General features: G+C 33.9%; 3 protein-coding genes across 5 annotated transcripts; 1 reads left to right on the top strand and 2 right to left on the bottom strand.

The window, feature by feature from the left end:
- Positions 1-6184: 6184 nt before the first annotated feature.
- LOC133299047 (protein RGF1 INDUCIBLE TRANSCRIPTION FACTOR 1-like) lies at positions 6185-8753 on the bottom strand. The gene is made up of 4 exons (XM_061498447.1): positions 8496-8753; positions 8124-8372; positions 7397-7612; positions 6185-7002 (listed from the first exon to the last, which is right to left on the bottom strand). The coding sequence occupies exons 1-4, from the start codon at positions 8496-8498 to the stop codon at positions 6772-6774; spliced, it is 699 nt and encodes a 232-aa protein (XP_061354431.1). The 5' UTR covers positions 8499-8753; the 3' UTR covers positions 6185-6771.
- Positions 8754-11317: 2564 nt separating this feature from the next.
- On the top strand, positions 11318-14655 carry LOC133299081 (pentatricopeptide repeat-containing protein At5g13270, chloroplastic). 2 transcript variants are annotated; one of them, XM_061498504.1, is made up of 2 exons: positions 12324-12485; positions 12584-14655. In XM_061498504.1, exons 1-2 carry the CDS (start codon positions 12456-12458, stop codon positions 14525-14527), a joined length of 1974 nt encoding a protein of 657 aa, XP_061354488.1. In that variant the 5' UTR covers positions 12324-12455; the 3' UTR covers positions 14528-14655. The 2 variants fall into 2 exon arrangements, with proteins under 2 accessions (XP_061354487.1, XP_061354488.1); XM_061498503.1 differs by having other exon boundaries at positions 11318-14655.
- Positions 14656-14951: 296 nt separating this feature from the next.
- On the bottom strand, positions 14952-17644 carry LOC133299125 (uncharacterized). 2 transcript variants are annotated; one of them, XM_061498559.1, is made up of 5 exons: positions 17506-17644; positions 17051-17192; positions 16249-16342; positions 15495-15575; positions 14952-15397 (listed from the first exon to the last, which is right to left on the bottom strand). In XM_061498559.1, exons 1-5 carry the CDS (start codon positions 17537-17539, stop codon positions 15260-15262), a joined length of 489 nt encoding a protein of 162 aa, XP_061354543.1. In that variant the 5' UTR covers positions 17540-17644; the 3' UTR covers positions 14952-15259. The 2 variants fall into 2 exon arrangements, with proteins under 2 accessions (XP_061354543.1, XP_061354544.1); XM_061498560.1 differs by having other exon boundaries at positions 14954-15397; positions 17051-17189.
- Between the last annotated feature and the right edge of the window lie 1075 nt (positions 17645-18719).

Raw genomic sequence — 18719 nt, 5'->3', positions numbered from 1 at the left:
TCAACGGCTAGGGTATAGTGTGTGCGCGCGTGTGTGGACAAGATCATTTATTTTATACCGGTATAAAAATAATAAGTCTTACATCAAATCTTAACTATTGATTTCTATGAATCTAACTGTTATAATTTATTTAGTCACATTTATTAATTAATTACTAATTTCTAATAAATTATAACTGTTAGATTCACGAAAATCAACGATTAAGATTTGGTGTAAGATTATTATTCTTACGTCGGTGTAAGTATATATAAGTGTAAGGTTTACTATTCTCACTCCGGTGTAAATTGATTATGTCTCATTTATATATATATATATATATATATATATATATATATATATATATATATATATATATATATAATGAGATAGGATCCTTTGACACCAGTGTCAAATTTAAAGTTTGACACCTCATCTAAGAGTCATTAGATAAAAAAAATCAACGACTTTGGTTTGTAAGCATGTGACACCATTGATCTTTTTTTATCTAACGGCTCTCAGGTGAAGTGTCAAACTTTAAATTTGATACTGATGTCAAAAGATACTATCCTTATATAATAAGGAATCTTCACGTGTCCCATTTTACTTATTCAAAAATAAATATTTATAAAATCCTCAGTAAAATTCTGGTTAACAGAATGAAGCCCCTAATGGAAGAGATGGTGTCTCCCTTCCAAACTAGTTTTGTTCCTAAACGACATATCCTGGACAACATCATCATCACCCAAGAGCTGATCCATTTAATGCGTAGAATGAGAGGAAGAAGATGTTTCATAGCAATTAAAATCGACTTGGAAAAGGCTTATGATATGTTAAATTGGGAGTTTGTTCGTAAAGTTTTGGATGAAATTCAAATGCCACACTGGTTCACAAATATTATCATGAATTGTATCAACTCTGATAAGGTCTCAGTGCTTTGGAATGGAGCCATTGCAGGTGACTTCCTTCCTTAAAGAGGAGTTCGTCAGGGTGATCCTTTATCTCCCTACATTTTTGTTCTGGCCATGGAAAGATTGTCTCATCTCATTCAAGATGCGGTTGACAATAAGAGATGGAAGCCAATCTCCGTGGGATCAAAAGGTCTTAAGATAGCCCATCTGATGTTTGCTGACGATTTGATGCTGTTTGCAGAAGCTTCTCTAGATCAAATCAAAGTTATAGTGGATTGCTTGGAGACTTTTAGTTCAATGTCTGGCCTAAAGGTTAGTATTCCGAAATCTAATATTTTTCTCGAAAAATACAGATGCTCACATTGCAGATGATATTACAAATGTGTGTGGCTTCAAGCAAACTCACAATATAGGGAGATATCTTGGGTCAATGATGAAACATGGTCGAGTAACCAAAGACCATTATGCTGATGTTGTTGCAAGAATTAGGCACAAGTTATCTGGTTGGAGTAACCAGGTTTTATGTTTTGCCGGTCGAATTACTCTTTCCAACTCCGTTATTTCAGCAACTCCTATATTTCAAATGCAACACAGTCTGCTTCCTGTAGCCATTTGGTATGAAATAGAGAAGTTGCAGCGTGCCTTTATTTGGGGTGATAAAAATGGTCAAAGGAGATCTCATCTGGTTGCATGGGATAATATTTGCAAGCCTAAGAGCATGGGTGGTTTAGGGGTGATTAACCTTTGTGTCCAAAATATGGCTTTCTTTCACAAGCTTGCATGGGCGATACTTACTTCGCTCGATTCATTGTGGGTTCGAGTTGTAACAAGTAAATATAAGAGAGGTTTGGATCTTCGGAGGGAAGTAAATCATAAAGCATGTGACTCATACTTCTGGAAAAAATCTGTGTAGTGTTTGGCCATTTTTTCTTCAAGCAACGCAATGGGAGATTGGAGACGGTAATGATGCATTATTTTGGATAGACAATTGGTTGGGTTTAACTGAGTGTCTTGCCTCTCTGACTACTCGTACTCCAACAGGTTTGGAGTTGAATCTCCCTATTAGTGCCTTCGTGAACAGCAATATTGGTCAATGGAACTTTCCCTATATTCGTCAATATCTCAATGATCAAGCTGTTGCAAGGATCCAAGCTGCTCTCATTCCTAGCGCATCGGATGGAAATGACCGCATTATTTGGAGAAATCAAAAGGTTGGCTGCTCTTTAGTTAAAACCGTGTATTATAACATGCTTGGTTTCCCTCTCATGCCGTTGAAAAATTCTTGGACTACCATATGGAAATGGCATGAGGCTCAGCGTGTTAAATCTTGTATGTGGATCATAATGCATGGTCGCCTTCTTACTAAAGACTGCACATCTAGATGGAGTGGGGAATCTGGTCATGGTAAAATGTGTCCTGGTGAGTTGGAAACAAATCTCCATGTTCTAAGAGATTGTAAGCATGCTAGAAGTGTTTGGAATTCTCTGGTTTCAGTAATTGGCAAAGCTTATTCTACAGCTTGGATCTTAGAGATTGGGTTGAAAATAATATCTCAAAAGCTTGGAATCAAAGTGATTCAGATGATTGGCGTGATGTCTTTTTTATCTCTTGCTGGTTCATTTGGGGATGGAGGAACAAAAGTGTCCATGATACTAACTTCAAGCATCCAACCCATGGAACGCACATAATTGCTATGTATATAGAGGAGGTGCGTAACTGCATGGGTAGGAAGGTTATGGCTACTACTAGCATTCATCCAATTAGCATGAGTTTATGGAAACCTCCAAGACTAAATTGGGTGAAGATTAATATTGATGGGGCAGTTGAAAGGAATACTGAGGTGGCTGCTTGAGGTGAGATTATCAGATCTGATGATGGCTCTTGGTTGGGAGGCTTTGGGTATCATATTGGTGCTTGCACTCCTTTAATGGCGGAGCTTTGGGGAACTCTAAAAGGTCTGGAATTGGTTTGGCAACTGGGATTTAAGAAGGTGGAACTAGAAGGAGATGCTTCTGAAGTATTCTTTTTGCTTGCTGATTGCAATGCAGCTTGTCAGCCTCGTATAGTGGCTAAGATACAAGCACTCATCGGTCAGGATTGGGAGGTAACGCTTTCTCATATTCCAAGAGAAGCTAATTCCTGTGCAGATTGGTTAGCCAAGTCTGCTCTTCAAAAAGATACTGGATTCTGGAGTCATAGAGTTATGCCGTTTTACCTTGCTCAGTTATTTGATCACGATCTTCAGGGAATTTCCTCTTGTAGGGATATAGACCCTGGATAGTTGTTTTTTTGTTTCTGGTTGTTTGTTTGGGGCTTCGCCCCTTAATGTTATAAAAAAAATAAAAAAAATATTTATTGAAATATTTAAAATTTGAAAACAAACAAAATTATAAAAAGATCTTATTATTTATTTAAAGAATTAATTAGATCTTAATTGTACTTATAACGACTGACTCTATGATAAATAAGATTGCGCTCAATGGTTATCAAAGATTCAAACCGGCAAAAGAAATATTTCATGGAAAGAGGTCCCCTAACTCTCACACTTAAAAGATATTGAACTTATAAAAAGCACGGAGGTTACGATAAGGAGCAAGCAAAGTTTATCTGGTCCCGGATCAGAAATCATTTGATATGATTGTGGTGACAGAAAAGAAGAAAAGATTGAGGAGGACCATGATGATCCTGAATTACAATAAAAAATTCCTACAATAAGAGGAGGTTTTTTTTTTATTATTATTAATAGAGTACCGAATTTGATACTTATTTTAATTAAAAAGAAAATTTTATTTTTTATTTTAAATTATTTTTTTTAAACAAGTACTTTTAAATATCAATTTTTTTTTTCTTTTAGTATGAAATACTTATATTTGTTGTATTAAAGGTTTTCTCTGATAAAAAGTAGAAAAATCTCAGTCCACTGGAGCATTAAATTGAGTGTTTCTTTTTTAATTTTTTTCCTTTTTATTCATATTTTTTTTAAATCCTACAATTTTGTCTAAGCATCAATTCGGTGCTCCCGTGCACTGAACTTTTTCTCCGCAAAAGGATGCCATTGAACCTATTCTCTCCATGTAATAAAATAATGTATTTTTATTGGGATAACGATCAAAATATCACTCTTTCACAAAAAAATTACTTGAATACCATGGATCAATTTTTCTTTCTTTCAAAATGCCACGTTATCTAACTTGCTATAACACTTGGCGAGTTAGATATGGATACGTTTCAAACTCGTTTTGCTGCATAGCATGTTATGTGCCAGCTTTTCTGACATGTGGTCATACATATTGTGCTGCATAGTATATTATGTGTAAGTGGTCCGGCAATCCAGTATTTTTAGTCTAATAATTTCACCACTCCTAATAATAATTAATTAACAGTTCTAAAATAATTTAAATTAATAAAAATAAATTAAACTAAACTAATTAACAGACATAAATTTAATTTAATTCATTAACACTTTTAAGTTAAATTAAATTACTTAACAGTTCAAAAAAAATTTAACTTAACATAAACTAAATTAAGTGAAATTAATAAACACTCCTAAAAATAATTAACTAATAGTTGTAAAATAATTAAAATTAATATAGACAAAATTAAACCAAATTAATTAAAAATATAAACTTAATTTAATTCATTAACACTCCTAAATTAAATTAAATTAAATTACTTAACAGTTAAAAATATTTTAACTTAACATAAACTAAATTAAATTAAATTAATTAACACACATAAATTAAATTAACTTAACATCCCTAAATTAAATTATTTTATAATAAGTTATTTAAAACTAAAATATTCAAACCAATATTAAATTTCCTTAAATCATTTATTTCAAAATACCAAAATCAATAATTAAAATTATCTTATAATTTATTAGATCACAATGATGCAAGAAATGAGAAGGAAAATGATGAATTTATTAGACCAAAGACGTTGAACTACTGGGCCATTTACACAAAATATGTTATGCAACACAGTATCTATGAACACGTGTCAGAAAAGCTGACACGTAATATGCTATACAGCATAACAAGTTTGACACATATCAGACACGTAACACGCTAAGCTGACACTTAACATGTTATGCAGCATAAGGAGTTTTTGTGCAGCGACTTACATAGTCATAAATCTACTGCCACGCGTCCACACATAACTCGTCAGGTATTTTATTAAGTTAAATGATAGGTCATTTTGAAAGAAAAAAAAAATTCAATACGTGCCATTCCGATAATTTTTGATATTTTGGTCGATATCCCACTTTTATCACCTGAGCTAGTACTTTAAGGATTTAGATATAAATTTATTATAAATGTTTATGTTACCGCGTAATGATAAAATTTCATGTCATGATAATAGCTAATAAAAAATTATTTATTTACAGTAAAAGGTATCGGTGTTTTATAGGAATAACTAACCGTGTAAGAAAGTCTCTGAATATTTTAGCGGAGTGTTACATTGCCACGTGGCACAGTGACCCGTCTCGTTGCGAATATATAAAAAAATCAGGTGGTTCTCCCTTATTTAATGGGTCACTATTATTCCTATCTTATCTGTTCCAGTATCTTTTAGGCTGGGCGCCTAAGCATTTTTCTATTATTATGTTTATAACTTTAGATGGTTAAGCAAATTAATTTGATAAGAAAATTATCTAATAACAATTTTTCAGACACGTGGATAGATAGATATTTTATACGGGAAAATAATTTCTACTTTTGAAGCCCATAAATTTGTCATTACCACAGAGACAAAAGGATAAAGAGAGAAAACATAGAGAAATGGAAAAGAAAAAAAATGACAAAAGGATAAAGAGAGAAAGTATAGAGGAATGAGAAAAAAAAAATGATGGAGACCATTCGTTTAAATTTATCTGCTTCAGAAACAGAAATCATATTCCGATTTTATATATAATAAAATTATATCCCCAATAATCCCCTCCAATTTCTGATCTAAGGCTTCCCAACTAATTTACATCAAATTGGATAAAATCATAATCAAATCTCACCAAGCAAAAAAAGAAAAGAAAAAGAAATTGTAATATATAATCTAAAAATTAAGAAATAACTTTTAAGTGGCAAAATCTAAACACATCGAACAAATTATATCTGTCATTTATTTTTTAAAGAGCCTGATAATATCTTCATGCCAAATTTTTAACACAGCTGCATATTCAGTATTTAAACTCAAATCACTAACTAAACTGGAATAAATAATAACCCCTTATTGGTTGATCCGCGTCATTCTTCTGTGCATTACAGTAATGAACTACTAATTTATTGCATTTAATGAACCATGAGAATTCAAGCACCAAAAGCAAAAAAGAGAAAGAGAAAGAGAAGTCAATTACATTCTGAAATATAGACCACTCATGCACCGGCCCAACAAGGTTTACATCGCACTTTCAAGTCTTTCAAAGGACAAAAACGATGGACATATACCAAACTAGGGGAATATTTTAATAATCATGATAAACACTTTTATTGTCTAGAATTACAACAGCTTTCTACAAACCACTCTGTACATTTAGCATCTGATACTAACACATATAATTGCTATTCTTATACCAAGATAAAGTACTCCCATTCTATATTCTATACTTATTTTTTTAACCTATATTTTTCCTTCATTATTATTATTATTATTATTATTTTTTGAGGGTTTTCCTCCTATAGATTTGTTCTATACAAGATAGAGCAGTAGATTCCAACACCGGCCTCAGTGAGCAGGGCTCAGGTATTGTAAAATATAATAAAGCATAGATCTAAGGACCCCACATTGCCACTTAGGGAAGAGGCAACAACTGGTGTATCTTACTGGGTATAATTATTGTTTGCTAAGTGACCTTAAACCCACTAATACTATATCTATAGACTATATAGCATTAGTATTCTATAATAAGACCTCCTCCCATTGGAGCTCTATGTGGGACTCCCTTCCTCCTCTTAGCAGTCCTGTAATTAACCACTGTTGGTGGTGGTGTTGATGGAGTAAAGCTCTGGATTTTGTTCCTGGCACTTCTTTTGCTAATGCCATTCACTGATTCTTCACCATCAGACCCATCTTTCTCAGCTAACATTTTTTTCTTCCGGAACTTCTTGGAGGTTCCAACTACCTACGAAGAAAATTGAAAACTTGAACATGTAATTCACATTCGTCTACGCTTATAATCTTTTTTCTCTTGCTTTTTCAAGGGAAACACAGAAGGTACACACATATTAAATGTTTCTACATACTTTATATAGAAAAGGTCAAAAAAGTAGGAGCTAGTTAGTAACAGTACAACTTCTCTGAAAATTAGGAAATTAATTCACCGTAATTTGCTATAAGTAATGTAATTCAAAGATTAGGTTGAAATCCTACTTTAATGCTGCCAAATAGAAATTTTCCATACACAAACAAAGTGCTTAACGTTTTAAGTATAAACACAAAGAAAAGTAGGAAAAAAAAGAAAAAGGAATGCGTATAAAGTAACTTGATAGAGATTTGGGTTAACTATATATATATACCTTACAACCAAGAGAGCAGAAGTTGAAGGAATCAAGAAGACTGCGCTCACAGACCTGGCAGGTATTGGTGACTCCTTTGCCAGGCCTAGGTTGAGGCCTTTCATTCAAGAACACAATCTTGGCACTGTTGATAATGTATGTCTGGACCCCTGTTATGTCCAGAAATTTCTGTATCTCAGACACCCTTATCACATCGTGGTATGATGACCTCCTTATCTTTGAAACATAATAAAAATTGAAAGAATTAAACAAAATAAAAAAGCCATCAGAGAATATATCCACAATATATATAATTTTTTTTTTTTTGCTAAAATAAAATACTAAAATTTTAAAAGAATAAATAATCTATCTCACAGGGTGAACCAATGGGCACTTGAATTGTACAAAAATCAACTCTTCAATGGAAGAAAATTCAAAGTCCAAATTTTTTAACTGGCCATCCATAGTTGACTTTGGAATTGGAAATTCAGCCTTGAATGGCACGCGTAACGATAAAACAAATACAAGAGACAAAAATCTTAAAGATCAATCAAAAGGGATTGGACCCTAACAATGCAGGAAGGGTACACAATCAAGATTACAGGCATTCAAATCCTTGAGATTTGACCTTTTGGGTTCAAATCCCCATGGAAATGGATCAAATTGAGTCATAGATGCACAAAGACAATTATTAACTAGTTATTAAGCTACAAGTTTTTGTTTTTATTCTTATTTTTATTTATTTTACCTGAATAGCTCTGTGTTCTCTGTGAGAAGCCAAACAGGCAGAGCAAAGGGCTCCATTCATACAGTCCAAGCAATACATATTGCATTCACTTTTGTGGGAATCAGCGTGAACTTTGCATTGAACAAAGAAGCTTGTTTGGAGAAGTGGCTTCAGCCACGGTGGCCACTTGTTTTCTTCTTCATTCTTTCCAACATCATCATCTTCTTCTTCATTGAGACCTCTCATCCCAACTGCATCTCCTCCATCCCCCTAATTCCAAATAACCAGTTTTAACAAAGAATAAAGAACAAAATACAAAATAATTTAAGAAAAAAATTCCTACGTGTGGAATATGTGAGAGAGATTGCATTGATTGTTGGTAGTAAAACTAACCATGATTGTTGTTGTATACTTTTGGGGCTTGGTTTCTCTTATGGTGGGTTATTGATCCTATATGATAACAATCAAGTTTTGCTTTGGAGGCAGAGAAAAAAAAAAAAAAAAAGAACTTTCTCTCAATATGGTATCATCTTTGTAGAGAGAAAAGAGAGAACGGAAAAGGTTGGAACTTTGGAAGTGGGGTTATAAGTTTGTAGTGGTGGGTGGCAAATGAAGGGAGAAAGTAAAGTTAGTGTTTATTATCTTGGCCTTCTTCAAAGTCTACAACCAAACCTCACTCCGAACCCAATCCATAGAGCATACCTTTCTCACAAGGAACAAAGAATTGACCTGCTGTAGTAACTTTTATTTTTATTATTATTATTAAGCGTGTGTTTGGTTAAGTTTATTTTATATTTAAAATTAGTCTTTCTCGTATTAAAATGAATAATTTTATCTCCTACACATATATAAAAATTTGTAAAATTCATATTTTCTTTTTTTCTCTTTTCTTCACATAGACCTCACATACTTTTGAATGTTTATGAAATAATTTTATCTCCTAAATCATAACAAATATTAATCTCTTAAACAATTTAGGATTACGGAGAGTGAGAAAGTTTAATTTTTTTATACAAAGAAAGTTTAATTTAAATGTGTCCTAAGTTTATGCGAATATTTTGGTAATTTATATTTAGTTCAAGTAATTTGCTTTGATTAAAAGTTTAGAATTTCAATATATCAACAACAACAAAAAAAGAATTTCATTATGAAGCTCAAATAATTATTATCAGTGGATAATTTATGCATTCTATTTTGTTTGGCTTATATTTGTAGCTGGAAAAAAATTTTGAGCTCGGACATGGTAGGTTAAAGTTGGCAAGTTGGCGAATGGAAACAGCAACAGTGTGTGTTTCGGATGATTGACACTTGGAAGGTTAGATGTTAACATTTGGAGGAAAAGAAATATTAGTCAGCATTTAGTGGAATATATTTTATAGAAAATGAAAGGACATGTGTCGGATTGTTGGGAGGGCGAGTGGCATCTCTGTTTTCCATTCCAATTACCATTATAGCAGAATCCTCCATACACCACTCGTGCACTAATAATTTACAGAATATTTTTACTTTTTAATTTAGAAAATAAGTCCATTTCTACCGGGATACCTTTTCCAATTTTTATTTTTATTTTTCAAAATAATGTTTACAATGAAACTTTAGATGAATCTAGGTTAGGCCGCAATTGGTAATGGTCTGATTAATTTATTAGCTGCTGTTATTATCATATGTGGTGGAACAGTTAAAATTGTGATATAGATCAGGTTAGCCCACTTTAGTTTATGAATCAACTATACAAAATCTGAAGAAAACATTTTCTTTATATAATGCCAATAGGAAGATTTGAATTTCTAATCTTTTGTAACTGACTAAAATTTCTCATCAATAACCCCCTTTTTTAATAATTAGAAGACAACGTATGTGAATATTGAGGGAAAAATTTCATTGCTAAAGAGTTGATTAAATTGGGTGGGTCAAATATGGATATATATTTAAATTATATGGAAAAGAAAAAGAAAATAAGATTAAATTAAAAATATTTTTTCCCCAATCAAGCTTGCGATTGAAAATATTTTATGGAAACAAATCAAGTTTGAAGAGAATAATGAATAATATCACAAAATTAGAATCCATTGTAATAAGAAATCTATATAAAGATGCAAAGAAGCTAAACAGGAGCACTTAACTTTTAAAAGTATCTAAATTAATTTTTGTAGTTAAGAACATAATGAAAAACATCACAAAAGTTAGTTTTAATAAGAATAGAAAATCTATATAAATTTTAAAGCTTTGAATGATGCTATGCTAGCCAAACTAGGCAAAAAGCTGCTAAATCCCAAAAATTCCTTGCCTTTATAGAAGCGTGTTCAAAAGGCAATATGTCCCACATACCACTTTTCTACAAGCTCTTAGTAGCTTTCACCCCTTGGCTTGGGGTTTGAGGGGTCCTATTAAGGGGTGTGAATATCTGAAAAGGTCCACCGTCCACCAGTGTCACCACCTCATTTATCTCTTGGCTAATCCATTGACCAAAGAAGGCAGAAAAGGTGAAGGGTGCTTTTCTGAAAACCATTGCCTCTTAAATTATATATGTGGAAATCTATGATGACTATGGCAGCTTAATCTATAATTGCTCCAAACAGTGTTTCAAGTGGGTGCAAAGTGGTACCCATCCTTTTTAACTCACTGTTTGTCCTTTTCAGTACACGGGAACCATATAACTCTTTAACAATCTAAATGGCTTGTAAACTTTACTTACAAGGTCAAATTGTTCCTTTACCAAACTTTATGCCACAAAATTTTATCACTTATTATTATAATAATAAGAAGAAAGTTATATTTATAAACTTTTTGTTTACAAACTACACTAAATATGACCGGTCATACTTCAATCAAGAGTGTAAACCGGTCATACTTCAATCAAGAGTGTATGACCAGTCATATTTATGATTGAAGTATGACCGGTCATACTTAGTGTAATTTGTAAACGGATTCTTTTCCTAATAATAATAATAATTTTCAGTTTGTAGGAAGTTAAATGAAAAACAAAGCAGTAATAATGGGTACAATAATCATAATTTTACAGAATTTATTTTAAGAGTCTATTGTGTGTTGTTGGTGTGTATGGGTTCGTTTAGATTTGGGCCCATAATAATTAAGCGTGTTTGAATTTGGGTCTTGGTGAGTAGGGACTAGACTTAGGGCCCTTCACTTTCACCTCCAATTATTCAGAGTCGCGAAATTCTCCATTGGAATTGTTACGGGTACATACAGCTTTTTTTTCGATCCTTCATTCTGATATCTGAATTTGTTTTAACTCTTGCTACAATTTTGATGCCATTTTTATATTCAGTTTCTTTTTCTGTTCATGGGTTGCCGCATGCTCTAATAAATAGAATCATGGGTTGCTATTGCTTTGGAATTGGACTTGATCCATTTTTCTCTGTATTCTGAGATTATTGTAAAGCACTTTTTCCTTTTTGATTCTCTGTTGAACTAATAATAGTGAATTGATTTTTGATACTTTTGTTCATTTTGGCTGCTGAGATATGTTGCATGCTATGTGTTTGATGAACTGTCTGAACTGGACTTCAATGATTGTTTGTGGCAAGGATTTGATGGTATCTATGATAAATTGGAACGTGTTTGAAACTGTCATAGCTCAAGCTTGTGGGGTTTGAAAGGGAGTAAGGTTGAATTATAAAATTAAAATAAAAACTAAAATATTGATAAAATTATTCATTGAAGTCACTAGAACTTCTGGAATATTGACTAACCACATGGCTGGGAGCTGCTTGTTATCTTTTCTCCATATGCTTGCAAGCCATTTAATAGACCTCATGTAATAAAATGGCCATGGTCCAACTCTAGAAGGAATATGGAGACCTCCTATTTCTTAATGAGTGTGAAGGACCAGGTGTGCTTGATCTAAACCAGCAACACTTCGTAAGCTTTTACGTAACCCCTAACTCTCTTTTTTTCAGATCAGTTCAGGCTATATAACTCAGGAAATCAGATTGAATATTCAGATTGCTCCTATATAATTGGTGCTGGGGTTGTGTGGGATCTAGCTTGGATCCCATCCATTGCCATCCTTATCACTGACTTGTTTTCTCAGATTGGGTTCTCCTTTTGGATCTGGCCAAAGTTGTACAAGGATACATTCTTCCCAATCACAAACAAACTAAATGTCTTCAATAACTTGCCACAGCTCGTGGCTACTTTCCAATTCTTCACCAGTAGTGGTAGCTAATGATAAAAATAATGATGTGAAACATACTAATTTTGCTCAAATACCTTCATGGATCTCTTTAAAATGCTGTCATTCTTCAACGAGGACCCATAAAAATCATCAAGGGCAAGTTGAAAACTTGCATTTGATTTCTTTAGCCAAACAAGGGAAGTTTAATAAAGTGCATGAATTTATCAGAAGCATGGACGAAGCAGGTATTCCCATCAATCCCCAGTCGTATGAATACCTGTTTAAAATGTGTGGAAAGTTGGGTGCTCTGTCTGATGGTAAATTATTTCATAATAAACTGCAGAGAATGGCTAACAGCAACAAGTTCATAGACAATTGCATCCTTCAAATGTATTGCGACTGTAAGAGTTTCACAGCTGCAGAGAGATTCTTTGATGAAATGGTTAATCGGGATTCATTTTCTTGGACCACCATGATATCTGCTTATACTGAGGAAGGGCATATAAATGAAGCTGTTAGACTGCTCTTGCGTATGCTGGATTTGGGAATCATACCGAGCTCCTCTATCTTCATTACTCTTATGAGGTCCTTCGCAGATCCTTCGGTGTTAGACCTTGGCAAACAGATACATTCTCAGTTGATAAGGCTTGGGTTTACTGCCAATGATTGGATTGAGACATCAATCTCCAATATGTACGTTAAGTGTGGGTGGCTGGATGGTGCTGAAGTTGCCACCAATAAGATGACCAATAAAAATGCCGTGGCTTGCACTGGGTTGATGGTGGGCTATACTCAGGATGCAAGGCACAAGGATGCTCTGTTATTATTTGCCAAGATGATAAATGAAGGTGTAAAGTTGGATGAGTTTGTCTTTTCAATAGTGCTGAAGGCGTGTGCTGCTTTAGGAGACTTATACATTGGAAGGCAAATTCATGGTTACAGTGTAAAACTTGGCTTGGAATCTGAGGTCTCAGTTGGAACTCCGCTAGTGGATTTTTATGTTAAGTGTGCAAGGTTTGATGCTGCACGTCAAGCTTTTGAGAGCATTCGCGAACCAAATGATTTTTCGTGGAGTGCTATAATCACTGGATATTGCCAAAGTGGTAGATTTGACAGGGCTCTTGAGATTTTTAAAACAATAAGAAGTAAAAAAGTGTTGTTGAATTCATTCATCTATACCAACATTTTTCAAGCATGCTCTGCTGTCTCAGATTTAATTTTCGGTGCTCAAATTCATGCAGATGCAATAAAAAAAGGGCTAGTTGAATGCCTCTCTGGGGAGAGTGCTATGATCACTATGTACTCAAAGTGCGGCAAAGTGGACTATGCACGTCAAGCATTTTTGACTATAGATAAACCTGATACTGTTGCATGGACTGCTATAATATGTGCTTATGCTTACCATGGCAAAGCTTCTGAAGCTTTGAGGCTTTTCAACGAGATGCAGGGGTCTGGTGTAAGGTCAAATGCTGTCACATTCATAGGTTTGTTAACTGCTTGTAGTCATTCAGGTTTAATAAAAGAGGGAAAGCAGTTTTTGGATTCAATGAGTGACAAATACGGTGTGGACCCGACAATTGATCATTACAATTGCATGATTGATATATACTCTCGTGCCGGTTTACTACAAGAGGCTCTTGAAATGATAAGGAGTCTACCATCTGAGCCTGATGTAATGAGTTGGAAAAGTTTATTAGGAGGATGTTGGAGCCATCGGAATCTTGAGATTGGGATGATTGCAGCTGAAAGGATCTTTCACCTGGACCCACTGGACTCTGCTACTTATGTGATCATGTTCAACTTATATGCTTTGGCTGGGAAATGGGATGAAGCAGCCCAATTTAGAAAGATGATGGCTGAAAGGAACTTGAAGAAGGAAGTTAGTTGCAGCTGGATCATTGTAAAGGGTAAAGTTCACCGTTTTGTGGTAGGAGATAGACACCACCCTCAAACAGAACAGATATACTCAAAATTAAAACAGCTCAATTTTGCTGTCAAGAAGAAGGGTGAGGAGCGCCTTCTTAATGAAGAGGATGCGCTACGTGACTTTACTGAACGGAAAGGGCAGCTTCTTGATCATAGTGAGAGACTTGCTTTAGCCTATGGTCTCATATGCAACACACCTGAGACCCCCATTATGATATTCAAAAATACTCGATCATGTAAAGACTGCCATGATTTTGCAAAGAGTGTCTCATTAGTAACCGGTCGTGAATTAGTTGTGAGAGATGCCAACAGATTCCATCATATTAAGTCGGGGGAATGTTCTTGTCATGATTATTGGTGATTTCCGCTTAGTTCTTTTCAAGGTCTCAGCCCTTTGATTTTTCTTAAAGCTGCATCAGTGACAGTATTGAATAAAATAACAAGTTATGATATGTGGCCCTTTACATAACCCTTCAGAGCAGTTTCATTTTAACCAAGCAAATAGTTCATATTGGAACTATTTTTTCTTAAATAAAAAGATGAGTCAAGTTCTGTAAACTTATCTTTTGGTTGAGATATTGGCTTATATTTTCTCGATAACATTTCCTAAACATCTCTTTTCCATACTTCTTTTCTCCTCCCCATTTCTCAGCCTCCTAATGAAGATCCTTTAGGCACCACTTAAGAGGTGGGGCTTCCCTTAAGCCTTAGTAGGGTCTAGAATTCAATAGAACCAAAACGAAAAAGGGAAAAAAAGAAAAAGGTAAGAGTTAAATTCCCTCAGCATCCAACGAGGATTACCGGCGAAGTGACAATCAAAGCTTAGGAAATCAAATGAGAAGCGTTACACCGACTATGATATAATGCTCAATAATCCAAACTGTATCATGCACAAGAACAAGAATTTAACAGCTTTGACAAAATTATTCCAGCACCAAGACCTTACCCTTTCAAGTTTCAATTGTAAAGAAATAATAAAAAAAAAACTACCCATAAAATCCTGAAAGGGGTGAGGAAATCATTGTCGTTTTTCAATCCGTTATATTCCATTACTTGAATGCATCATTGACGACATTATCAAACTGGAAGCGCCTCACATTGTAGCTTCAACTTCAGGATCACTTTCTCTCTGTGCAGCAGGCACGTTATTGCCACCTCTCAAACGTGAAGATACATTATCAATGGCAGAATTTAGTTGGCTTATCTTTTCATTCAAGGTCTGCCTGGTCCTCTGCTTTGAAGATCAGCATAACATAATTATATAACAAACTCAGTATATTCCAATGACACAGAAAAGCTGAATACAAAGCCAAGGGAAGCCTAATTACCTCTAACCCTTCGTCATAATATATTGGTCTTTTGGCCTTGCGAAACCCATATTCATCTTCATTTAGCAGAGATCTTCTGATCTGCATCACAAAATAGAGTCAACATCTAAGCATATTAAGGGCCTTCAAAATGGAAATAATAATATCACACGAGTAAATTGTAATAGAAATCAACAGCAATACAACAATAAGATGTAAATTGCAAAGATGAGTCAATTTTGCTATGAAAAAAGTAAACAATAATATGGATAGAATTTTAAGCCATTTAAAGTTTAGCTAAGATAACACTTATATACCAAATAATAATACTAGATTCAAAGATGGAGAAAAAAGTTAGTAGCATAGTTTTATAGACACTAAAAACAAACACTCATGACTCTGACCCATCGCCGCAGCAGATTCATATCATCAAGGATATTGCAAATGAAAAAGAAAGTTCATTAATTCTTTGCTTCTCCTTAAAAAAGCAAATTCAGGCCTTGGAGTACTGAACAAATGTTTCACAAGGTAATGAAACAACAGTGATGTAGTTACTAATGAAGACTCCATTGTGGAGTAAGTCCTGCCATGACTGCATCTCCTCGTTTGGAAAAAAAAAACATAATAACTTTTTCAAAAGTAGTCATCTATCACATGGTTAATCTGTCTTCCTTTCTCTTTATTTTTGAATAGTAAATTCAAGCTTGTTCATCGTACATTGTTTTTTGTTAAATTTGCTAGACTTAATAAATTTATTTAAGTATGAAGAAATCACCTGAGGGGCAAAGACATAAGCTAGGGTTCCCAAAACCGCACCACCCAGAAGAAAGCCAGCAACAAAATCCCCACCTCCTCCTCCTCTATTATCACTGCACAAGGGAGACAGTAAATGGAAAGAACAATAAATCATCATGTAATCTTCCAAAACAAGCAACCAATAAGACCAAGTGACGAGCAAATTCAAACCATTACTCCTAGCATTCAAAAGACAATTAGCACCAAAATATTCTCAGAAATCATGAAACGAATCAGTAGTTACCATTTCTTTTTCTTCTTATTCATTATGGAGAAAGTAGTGTCAAACGTCCATTCACTAATTGTTTTTAAATTCATAATATAAAATACATAGGCAATAAAGGGACCTTTAAATTCTAAGACAGACGGTGAAATCAAAACATACAAGTGTGATGGACAGTGTAAAGAAATTTTGATCATCACTATTCTTTCTTCACTTCTTCTCTTTCATTGACAAATTTATTATACGATTTATTTAGCATCAAAGATAACTTAAAGATTCCTGAAATTTTATATTTAAAGATTTATAAAATATTCCCAAGCAAGTCATGTTGATGTGATAAAATAAACCACGTTGCCAAAGAATTTGAATGCATAATAAGCAAATATGAAGTCTTCAAATATTAAGCTTTTACAAATACAAATATAAAGACATAATCATCCGGATAATAAGGAGTCTCTGGCTATGGTTATAATGGTTTAATTTACTTTAAAACCGAAAATCGTAGCAACTTGAAATTATTTTCTTAAATTTATAATAAAGTGAACTAAAAATGGCATACCGGTATTCTGCACAAATTGATGAACTGTGTTTCTTCCTGCTCACAAGGTTTGGTTTCCTTTGAACAGTAAGCTTAGGTCCAAACCCAGATAAATCACGCTTTGTTAAACACAGCTCACGTGACTTGAGATGACATCCACCTACTCCCAAATTCATACAATAACAAAATTCCAATATTTATTAGAAACACTGAGTAAAATATAAAAAAAAGATTGATCTAAAAATAAATTTCCTCCGATGTTCCAAGAATTGATAGTAGGTAAGACCAAGAATCAAAGAAATTGAAATCAACAAAACCAAAAATAAAAAATTATTGAAAGCAACCCTAAAAATCAAGGGAGTAAAGACTGGGATCAAGGTAGAAAATTTTCTGACACGCCATGTTGTTTCGAAATTGTTGATTCTTTGGAACCGAAGGGTTATCAAGAGATGAAGAAATTCATTGGGGAAATTCACCTGAAATCGAGAATGGCGTGAAACAAGTCGCCATGAGAGAAACTGAGAGTGAGAGAGCAAAGAGTGTGTTGTGTTGTGTAGTTATCGGAGACAGAGGAGATTACGAGGAGACCAAATTGTTTTGTTATCTTTCTGTATAAAATAATCACAGCCCATCGCTACAATTTTATATTTATTTATCAGCAGATTAATTAGTTTAAATAAATAAATAAATAATTCATTTTAAATTATGTTTCATAAGTTGCATGCCGTGTTTTAAAATATCGCCTCAGTCTGGATCACTGACTCCTTCTTTCTAAGGGTTCAGGTTAGTAATTAAACTCTACTTGTATATTAAGTCCTCTAACCCCCAAAATCTTTCAGTTGAACTAGTGACTCGGGGTTAGAGGGGTCAAAGAGGTCATTGTATTTTTTTTTTTAAATTATACACGAAATAATATCGTTTGATTTGTAAAACAAAAAAAATAAAACTCGTTGCTGCCTAGTTTTAGAACTATATCTGAAATCTGAATTGTTCTTCTTCTTCTCTTACGAGCTTCTCTCCAAGACTCAAACTCATTCTCCCGGTTTCAGTGATCTTCTCAACCGTGTTGGTTCTTCTCTTCTCACCGTTAATTTGTCATGTCGCTACCTCTTCTCCGCTATTCTCTAATGGATAAGGGATCTCCTTTTTCACATACTGTTGCAGGTGATTAGAAGGACCTGAATTAGATGATATAACTTTTCATTAACTTCATTGGAATATGTGTTTTATACTTTGATTAGCTTGTGACTATTGACTTATGAATGTAATTGGTTGAATTATGTTAAGGATATTTTGAATCTTTAATGATTGATAATATAATTTTTTTAAATTTTTTATATAGAATATATATTTATATTTTTTAATATATAAAATTGGGTCAGCGAAGTGATCCCGTGACCCCTCGATTGAACTCATGATTTCGTGATCCATAACCTCGGCCGACTCGATGATCGGGCCAGGATTTTAAACCCTGGTTGCATGTGAAGATATTGTTGGGTTTAATATGCTCTTTTCACTTAATCCCAATAGCTTTAGTGAGAGTGAGCCCAAAAAGACTAATTTCAACCCATGAAGCTTAGGGTTAGTCTTGGATTGGGCAGAGTATATAAACTTTCTTTTCTCTCTAGTGCCTCCAAGGGTTACAGACATCAGAAACACAAAGAGGCAGACGTTCATCATCTGAACGGTT

The sequence above is a fragment of the Gastrolobium bilobum genome, unplaced genomic scaffold (assembly GCF_033153095.1).
Source record: "Gastrolobium bilobum isolate Gb01-03AN ecotype WA unplaced genomic scaffold, APGP_CSIRO_Gbil_v1 utg500, whole genome shotgun sequence".
Classification (NCBI taxonomy): Eukaryota; Viridiplantae; Streptophyta; class Magnoliopsida; order Fabales; family Fabaceae; genus Gastrolobium; species Gastrolobium bilobum.
Note: the sequence above shows the minus strand (reverse complement) of the source record. Positions and strands in the feature narration are given on the sequence as shown.

Excerpts from the sequence above, each read along its gene's own strand:
- LOC133299047 (XM_061498447.1), bottom strand. Across the intron at positions 7,613-8,123 it reads GAGAACACAGAGCTATTCAG|ATAAGGAGGTCATCATACCA; the intron begins GTAAAATAAATA and ends TATGTTTCAAAG. Across the intron at positions 7,003-7,396 it reads TCTGCTCTCTTGGTTGTAAG|GTAGTTGGAACCTCCAAGAA; the intron begins GTATATATATAT and ends TTTTCTTCGTAG.
- LOC133299081 (XM_061498503.1), top strand. The coding sequence starts at position 12,227 with ATGTCTTCAATAACTTGCCACAGCTCGTGGCTACTTTCCAATTCTTCA.
- LOC133299125 (XM_061498559.1), bottom strand. The coding sequence starts at position 17,539 with ATGGCGACTTGTTTCACGCCATTCTCGATTTCAG. Across the intron at positions 16,343-17,050 it reads TCAATTTGTGCAGAATACCG|TGATAATAGAGGAGGAGGAG; the intron begins GTATGCCATTTT and ends TCCCTTGTGCAG. Across the intron at positions 15,576-16,248 it reads CTTATGTCTTTGCCCCTCAG|ATCAGAAGATCTCTGCTAAA; the intron begins GTGATTTCTTCA and ends TTTGTGATGCAG.